The sequence below is a fragment of the Conger conger genome, chromosome 2, assembly GCF_963514075.1.
Source record: "Conger conger chromosome 2, fConCon1.1, whole genome shotgun sequence".
NCBI classification, from domain to species: Eukaryota; Metazoa; Chordata; class Actinopteri; order Anguilliformes; family Congridae; genus Conger; species Conger conger.
Window position 1 is genome coordinate 42750522 of NC_083761.1, and position 8768 is coordinate 42759289.

An 8768-nucleotide genomic window follows, 5' to 3' on the forward strand; every position below is an offset into this window, starting at 1 on the left:
CACACACACACATACACACATACACAAAGACCTTTGGCACAGCCCAAGATAAAAGGCGTTCTGTCTTTCAGATGATCCGTCAGAACTCTTCTCCACATCCACTAACTGAAAAGCCTAAACTCTGTGCTGTGGTGTGTGTCGTGTCTCATCATGTGGCTGCTGTTGTTCTTGGCATGGTTTGTCATTTGGGTCTGTGGGTCCTACTGGTACCTTTTTGGGAAGCCCAGCCCATTCTCTTTGGACTCTGTGAGACCACCAGGGCCACGTGTGACTGACCAGAAGTTGCGGGACAAGGTGCTCAAACAAGGTAAAGTAAATGAGCTGTGTCACCTGAACAACTGGGAGCAAAATGGAAGTAAAATGTGTGTGGAATGCAATGGCTCTTTTGTTAGATTGCCTGTTAAGGAAACAATAAATCATACAGAAAATATATCTGTTTAGACAGTGTTCAGAGGGAAGGATTAACAGAAATGGATAAGTATTATTAATAGCATTATCATTTTACCTGTGTATACATAATGTGGTCCCAAATTGATCCCAACAATGCTAAATACATTTTTTGACACTTTGTGTGTCGCCTTCTTATTGTCTCCCAAATGACTAGCCTTTTATCCATGAAAATGAAAAATCTGTGAGAAACATCTCATTTTAGAGAAAGTTTGGCACCTGTATGGGAAAGTGCCACCAGAATCACCCACAAAAAAATCTGAGATAAAAATGGTTGTATATTTTCTGACATTTTATACAGTTACAGAAGGTCAAAATCAGCACATACAACACATGCAAAATTGGTACAGGACTACTATTTAATCCCACCAAAATAGAAAATAAACATAATAGGATGGTTAAGCCTGAATATTGCAGGTTTGAGCCTAGGCTGTGTTGTTAGTAGACAATGACTGAGAGTCCATTGTGACTACAGAAAAAAACAGTCACTGAGACATACACTTTATTGCAAAATTCTAGTTCTGCTGTACAACGTGTATAGTCGCGGTGAAGGCATCGGTTGAGTTTGCATGCTTTTGTGGAAATATTCCTTTTTTTAGTGCAGGTGGCACAGCACTGAGTTGAGAGGCATAATTCTTGATTTGAAATTGGGGTTAAATAAGGATACTTATTCTCACTGAGATAAGTGCACATTCTTCATTATGGTTTCCAGAAGCATAGAACTCTGGAGCACGGTACTAAACCAGCTAGTATGTAAAAATATGGAGGTTTTTGAAACATTATTAGCTTTGGGACTAGCTTATGGGCTATTGCCTCAGGTATTATCATGCAGGTCTGTTGGTTAAGGATTGCTCTAAGGAATATTTGTATGACTATAATGCACCCATCAGAGCAATGTTACAATATAAAGAAAGGTCTTCAGAGTTACCGTTTTATTAGAGAAACTCACTTTGGATAAGAGCTTCTGATAAATGGCAGTAATGCAACGCATATGTAATATAAACTACTAATTATAGGAGAGTGGGTCTTGTCAAATTTATTACACCCACATTATATACATTTACAATACTGCAGCCATACCTGTGGACAATCGCAGGGCTGTATTTTATCACCCCACTTCTTTATCTTAATTAGATTATGACAAAACTGTTTTATGAAGATACCCTGAACCCATAAAGATTGTTAATGAGGATCAACAAAAACATAGATAAGGGGCAGCATTAGGAGAACTTTGATATGCAAAAGTTAAAGACATTAACTCCTTTCAAACATGTCCTTAAAGGAAGAGTCTTTGCAATGCCAGAATTGCTAACACATAAATTAGGAGAAACTTTACAATAAGATTCATGGAATGGCATTGGCATTAACTAACGTAGTTGTGAATATGAATTAATGGTGGACAAATTAATGTTTCATGAGTTAATGCATTTCATAACAACTAACTAATGTATTTGTTACATGAATATTTATAAATTAGCAAACAATTAACAAATACATTAACTGACTTTTTCATTCCAATATGAATTGGCAATAACCAATGTCGTGGTTAACATGAATTAATGATCTACGAATACATTAGCAGAGCTGTACAGATTAACCCCTTAAGTATCGCCCCTTTTCTTTACACAAGCTTAAAAATGACAGACCCAAAATAAGGCAGGCTGGCACCTTATTTATAAGCGTACTGAATAATAATAAAATGTCACTGTCATTGAAAATGCCCTCTATTGCACCGTTAACAACACAATGCTATGGCAATTTGCCAATTGTGTATCACTCAGGATTCAGCGCTGATAAAGTGCCAAAGGACCTTGATGCCATTGTCATTGGAAGTGGAATTGGTGGAATGTCGGCTGCGGCGACCTTGGCAAAATTGGGCAAGAAGGTTCTAGTGCTGGAGCAACACGACCAGGCTGGTGGCTGCTGCCACACATACTTGGAGAAGGGGTTTGAGTTTGATGTTGGTAAGAAGGCATGAACCACATGACATGTAACATGAATGACAGGTCACAAAATGAATTTTGTGTTATGTACATCAAAATGTACCTCTATTTCTTTTTAAATTAAAATGAGGCATATTATTTTATTGGAGTTGTAGGCCGTTAGACTAGTTAGCAGTGGTCTGTGGACCCGGTGGGCAAAATGACTAGATATGAATGGTTCTCAGTGGTAATAGATAGTAATAGATAGTTTATCATAGAGGACTGTATAGTGGAATTCAAGGACACAGAAATAATTTCAGATGAGATGACCTGTTGAACTGGGGATGGTGCCAGAGTCAATTAGCTCAAAAATATAATAACATATTTGAAACACTGATTTACTGCATATGACGTAAAGGAAGACTTATGTGTAATATAATATTCATAATTTGGCAAGCAAAATTCAAGGGGTTACAGTGTAGGGCCCCCCTTTCTGGTGCTTGCTGTTACTGATTTGAGGTTGTGTGCCCTGCAGGACTTCACTACATTGGCCAGCTGCATGAGAACAGTCTCTTTCGTATCGCTATGGACCAGCTCACAGAGGGACAGCTGGAGTATGTGGAACTGGAAGAACACTTTGACACGATTGTCATCGGGCATGGTGACGACCGGCGAGACTATAACATCTACAGTGGCAAAACCAACATGGCAGAGCGCCTGAAGAAGCAGTTCCCGAACGACACTGAAGCCATTGACGCTTTCTTTAAAATCATGAAGGTACTGTGATGCATATTAGCATTAACTTTTACCAATATGACAAGGGCTGTTATCCCCTTGCCATGCATTCAGCTGGAATTATATTCCTGGCTAGAAATAAATGTCATACCTATTAGTATACAGCAGCGGCTCCCAAACTCTGTCCTGGGTTACCTCTGTGTAAGCTGGTTCAACCACAATTGCCATGTAAGAATTTGAACAATCTTTCTTCATTAGGTACCTTTCATCCTTAGAGGAATTATTTACTTTAAACTCAATTATAACAAATAGCTTTGCAATGAAGAATATGGTAAATGGTTGGCATTTATATAGCGCCTTTATCCAAAGCACTGTACAATTAATGCTTCTCATTCACCCATACACACACTTACACACTCACATTCACACCAATAAGTGTAAAGAAAATGTATCTGATAAATACCTAATAAAGTGCTCACTGAGTGTATATGCTGTTTTGGTTTAATCTACTATAAGAGTATGTGCTGTGTAAATGGAGGTACAGGTTACTAAAGGTATCAATCCAGACATCTGGCAGCATTTATAATGCAGGGTCCCCCTTGTGCAGTTTCTGAAGTCTGACAAGTAACTTGCAAGTATCCCTTATTCAAAACATTGCAGTGTCAGTGACCACCGCTAAATCTGAGCACATGAAGAAGCCAAGTGAATTAGACATTGTGGATCAATCACAGCCCTCTTCTCCTTCCCCCAGATCTCAGCCAAGAAGACCCACTACCTGGCAACACTGAAACTGATCCCTCTCTGGCTCGCTCTGTTCTTGCTTAAGTCCCGCATTGCACATTTCTTCTCCTCCGTCTTCAAGCTGTCCCACACTAGTGCTGCGGAAGTGAACAACAGTCTAACGAGCAATAAGGACCTTCACATCATCTTCTCCTACTTCTTCTATGGTGAGCAGAGAGCCTTGCCTGGGATGTCATATATAGAATTGTCTTATGATAAAATTGTACCTAAAATACTGGCTTAGTTATTTATAAAAATCCCACATTTGACGTTCATATTATCCAATCTCTACATAAAGTTGACTTGTTAATTACCTGCTCATTATGTGGTGGTACTGCACGTAAAGTATACTTTATAAGACTCTCATTCATAATGAATTTTAGACGTGAAAAGTGAAATAATTTTTGTTCAGTCAAGTATATGAATGAATATGCGATACTATTATTTTGGTTTGGCGCTGAATGGACTGCTTTAGGTACTTATGTGAACACACACCAGCATGAACGGATTGAACAGGCAGTACAATTGATCTCCCCTGCTAAATGGGAGAAATACCACCCATTACATTAATGGCATTTGACATCCAGAGCGACGTACAGTTGATTAGACTAAGCAGGAGACAATCCTTCCCTGGAGCAATGCAGAGTTAAGGGCTGTGCAGATCTTATTGCTTTCTGTATCTCTAGGCTGCACTGTCGTGAAGGGGAAAAATGTTCTCAGGATTTAGCTTTTTCTGTAATAACCGTGACTTTTTCAGGTGTGCCCCCCAGAGATTCCAGCACGGTCATCAATGCATTGCTTCTGCACCACTACAAACGAGGGGCATATTATCCAAGGGGCGGGGCCAGCGAGATCCCGTTTCACATGACCAACGTCATCCAGAAACCAGGGGGCAGAGTGCTAGTCAGGGCCTCCGTCAACCGGATTCTGGTGAACGAGGACGGCGCGGCATACGGTGAGTCCACCGACCGTCTGACCGCAGCAGCACTGCCCGCCGGGGCAGCTGTGGCCGCGTTCAGCTACAGAACACAAGGTATCGTGTATAAAAGTCTATAAAAGACGTTTGATGTGTGACCTTCCTCCGTGACTTGATTTGAGGGATTTGAGAAGACACTACAGGGTTTGCCCCCTCTTTCTGTGACGTCTGAAGTTTTCTGTTGACAGGTGTAACAGTGAGAAAGGGCCAGGAGGAGGTAGAGGTGCTGGCCCCAGTGGTCATCTCCAACGCTGGTGTGTTTACTACCTTTCAGAAGCTCTTGCCACCTGATGTCCATGCCAAGCCAGGTGAGCCATAGCCAGGGCTATGTAAATACCAGCAATATGCATTTCCAAAAATGCTATTAATTTATTCCATCAAATTCCTATGGTTCAATAGCACCTGCAATAGAAATATGTAATCAGGCTGCTGAGAGGGTTAAATATTCTTGTTTGGACAATGCTATTACCTACTCATGATTGATTCTGATGTCTGAAGTGCAATGTCACCAGAATGTATCATGATGCAATGCACTGGTTATATTGTGGCTTTTCTCCCTGGACAGACATTCAAGAACGCCTTAATATGATGAAGCACGGCAGAGGGTCCTTCTTGGTCTTTGTGGGCTTTGATGCAACGCAGGAGGAGCTGGGAATTGTACCAACAAACTACTGGCTCTTCAAAAACAATGACATGGACAGCATGTCAGTACTGCCAAAATCTAACCAGGATTTGATTGCGATGTCTATGTATTATCAGCTGTTATTACATTCACTGCTCACATGGTGGTGCTATTGTCTAAGTTTTGCCAGCCCCAACCACGCCACTTGAAATGTGGACAGTTGGCAGTATTATTGTTCATGGAGTATATATGCAATTGTAATCACATTCTTTCCACTAAGAGTGAAGCAGCATCTGAAATTTAGTTCTACGTCTGGACTACTTCGATTTACAAGCTTGGAATCTCCTTTTTTTGGAGCAGACCACTGATTTGTCTATGTTGGCAGGATGGATGACTTTTTCAGTCTGAGCAAAGAAGAGGTGGCAGACAATATTCCCATGATGTTCATTACATTCCCCTCGGCCAAAGATCCCATGGCAAAAATCCGCCATCCCGGTACGAATGCCACCCTCAAGACTGCGTTTAATGTAGGGAGCTGTGGTGGTGCAACAGGCTAAGATGCAGCAGTTGCAGTTTGTTGGAGTGGCATAATTGGCTCGCTGCTCCAGAGGGAGGGACTCGGCAGGGTTAGCGGGATCGCGCACACAACCGGGCTCCTCGGTATCATGGTCAGGAGCATGAGACGAGACGGTTGGGGAAGACGCCTTCTTCAGGCCGTCTCTTTCTCGGATCGCCAGATCCCTTCGGGCCATCGAGGGACTGGCGGTGTATCCCCCAGCTAACACTAATTGGATTAGATAGGGTACAATTGGCTACCAAATTGGGATAAAAAGGGAAAAATCTGAAAAAAAAAAAAAAATGTAATACAAGAAAAGACTGCATTCAAAGTGTCCCCAACCTGCATGCAATGTGGCACCACCCTTAACACCTTAACAGCTTTTTGTTGTCTTGTTACAAAATGGTACTGAGTGATACAGTGATACTGTTAGCATTTTTCCTGCATTGATGACTGCACTGATTGAGTCAATAGGCTGCATGTGGCAAGTCGATGTGATGATGAACTTAACAATTGCCACAATATGTGCGCTGCTGGTGTCTTTCCCTCTCCAGGGAAATCGTGCATGACCCTCCTGACTATGGTGAAGTACGAATGGTTCGAAGAGTGGAAGGACTCCACCGTGAGAAAAAGAGGGGACGACTATTACAATTACAAGATGAGCATTGCTAATAAGCTGTTTGATTGGGCCTGCATCCACTTCCCCAAGCTTAAGGATAAGGTATGGCACACATGGGGATTATACATTTTACAGAAGCTGAAAACTGATGAACTGAGGTAATAAATTATATGTTTTATTTGCAGGTAGCATTCATGGATGCAGCCACACCGCTGACAAACATACACTACTTGGGCGCCCAACGTGGAGCTATGTATTCTGCTGAGCACAACCTGTCCAGGTTCGATCCAGAGGCAGTGGCCAGAAATAGGTGCTCCACACCTGTCAAGAACCTCTTCATCTCAGGTGAGGTGCTTGCTTCCTGCATAGGGTTTTGCACCACTGTTGTTAATCTTTGTTAACAGTTGGTGGAGGTGTGGGATTGCAAGAACCTGGAATTAAGTTTCCTGTTCCACTTCATTTGCAGCATTGAATGAAAAACTAATATGGTCCTGGACTGTATGTATCGTCATATAACATATGCATGTCCTGAGCCGCAATAGTACAGTTCCAATGGATGTACCATTTTCCAACTGTATTTTTTTTCTCTTTAACAACCTAATGAACCAGTAAGTACACTGGGAACTCGCTGATTGAAAAGACTGAAACAAACTAAGCAGTACTTATAGACCATTGACATAAAAGCTTGTGGTCGTAATCAACGCGTACTTGAAGCAAAGCTCCAAATAAACATATTGAAAATATTACCCCCGCCATAGTAATTGTTATACACTATTGTCAGAATCATTTTGAATTCATCCACCATAGTTCAATGATGTCATAGCAAGGTTTTGGTGATTGTGCCTGTAGACATGACTGTGATACAAAATGTTGGTATGTGTGTGTGACTTTCAGGCCAGGACGTGTTCAGCTGTGGAATTGCTGGGGCACTGCATGGGGGTCTACTGTGTGCTTGCACAGTACTTGACCGCATTATTTACATCGACCTTCTTCTCCTCAAGAAGAAGCTAAAGAGCAAGAAAACTCGAGAGTTGGCCAGGGCAGCCAAGAAGCTTGAGTAAGCTGATGATCCTTCAGCCCCCTCTGCAGGCCTATATCAGAACTGCATTTTAATGGATGCCATACGATACAGATTCAAGAAACTATTCGTGCAGGAGTACTGGATGCATCTCGTTTGCATGAAACTGGATGCAATAAACTATTCATGCATTTCGTTTGAAACAGTTGAATGTCTTCATATAATAGTTATTTCATACAATGAAACATATCAGTTAATTCAACCTTCGATATTTTGATGTGTAAACTGTGATCTGTGACAGTTATGATCATAATAATAATGAGACTCATCAGAATCATCACCAAGTAAAATGGAAATGTGTTGTGTTTTAGTTCATTTGTGCTTATTTATAGCAATGTCCAGGCATCATGAAATTTCATGCACATCCATTCTGCAAAACTTGTGTTTTTATAGCATTTGGATTCTGCATACACTGACTTATGTATACCTCACTGATTTTATATATATCAACTGATTATTGTTTTCATTTTAAAGTAATACAAATGTATGCAAATGCACACATATATACACAACATATATTAATAAAAAACTATATTTTAAGTAAAATGTTTGCATTTGCTGAAACCCTCAAAAGACAGCTCTAATGCTTACATTAGCCTGCTCTCCATCTACGTAGTATGAGAACTTGAATCGCAGAGATGTGCTTTTCTTTGCAGTACAGCAGGGCAGCAAATGGTGTGTCTTAACTACTCAAATTCAGACTTCCTCCTGCTATTTTTTAAGGTGTGTGACTGTTCTAGAAAGGGTGAGTGCCTGAGAAGCTCTTGTTACTTTTTTGTAACTAATGTAGAAGCACAGTCTTCCAATGCAATGCCCAAGAAGCTCTGCATTTTGTTGTTTTGGGTATGGAGGGGAATGGCTTAACTGCCTGGAAATCTGGGATTCACTCTTAGCTGAAAAGTGTCACTGCCTGCACATGGTCTGTCCCTGATTTAGATGGCATGTCCAAGCAGAGCTGGGTTATGGTGCAAGCCACTCCTACACAGGCATTAGTGTGCTTTAAGGAGCAATAAACAAAAGTTCATTCAGTATT

General features: G+C 41.0%; 1 protein-coding gene across 1 annotated transcript; it reads left to right on the plus strand.

Moving 5' to 3' along the window:
- The first annotated feature begins 132 nt into the window (after nucleotides 1-132).
- Nucleotides 133-7718, plus strand: si:ch1073-13h15.3 (inactive all-trans-retinol 13,14-reductase). The gene is made up of 11 exons (XM_061232565.1): nucleotides 133-307; nucleotides 2229-2411; nucleotides 2905-3146; nucleotides 3856-4051; nucleotides 4642-4839; nucleotides 5049-5168; nucleotides 5426-5564; nucleotides 5868-5977; nucleotides 6593-6759; nucleotides 6843-7002; nucleotides 7552-7718. Exons 1-11 carry the CDS (start codon nucleotides 151-153, stop codon nucleotides 7716-7718), a joined length of 1839 nt encoding a protein of 612 aa, XP_061088549.1. The 5' UTR covers nucleotides 133-150.
- The last annotated feature ends 1050 nt before the right edge of the window (nucleotides 7719-8768 follow it).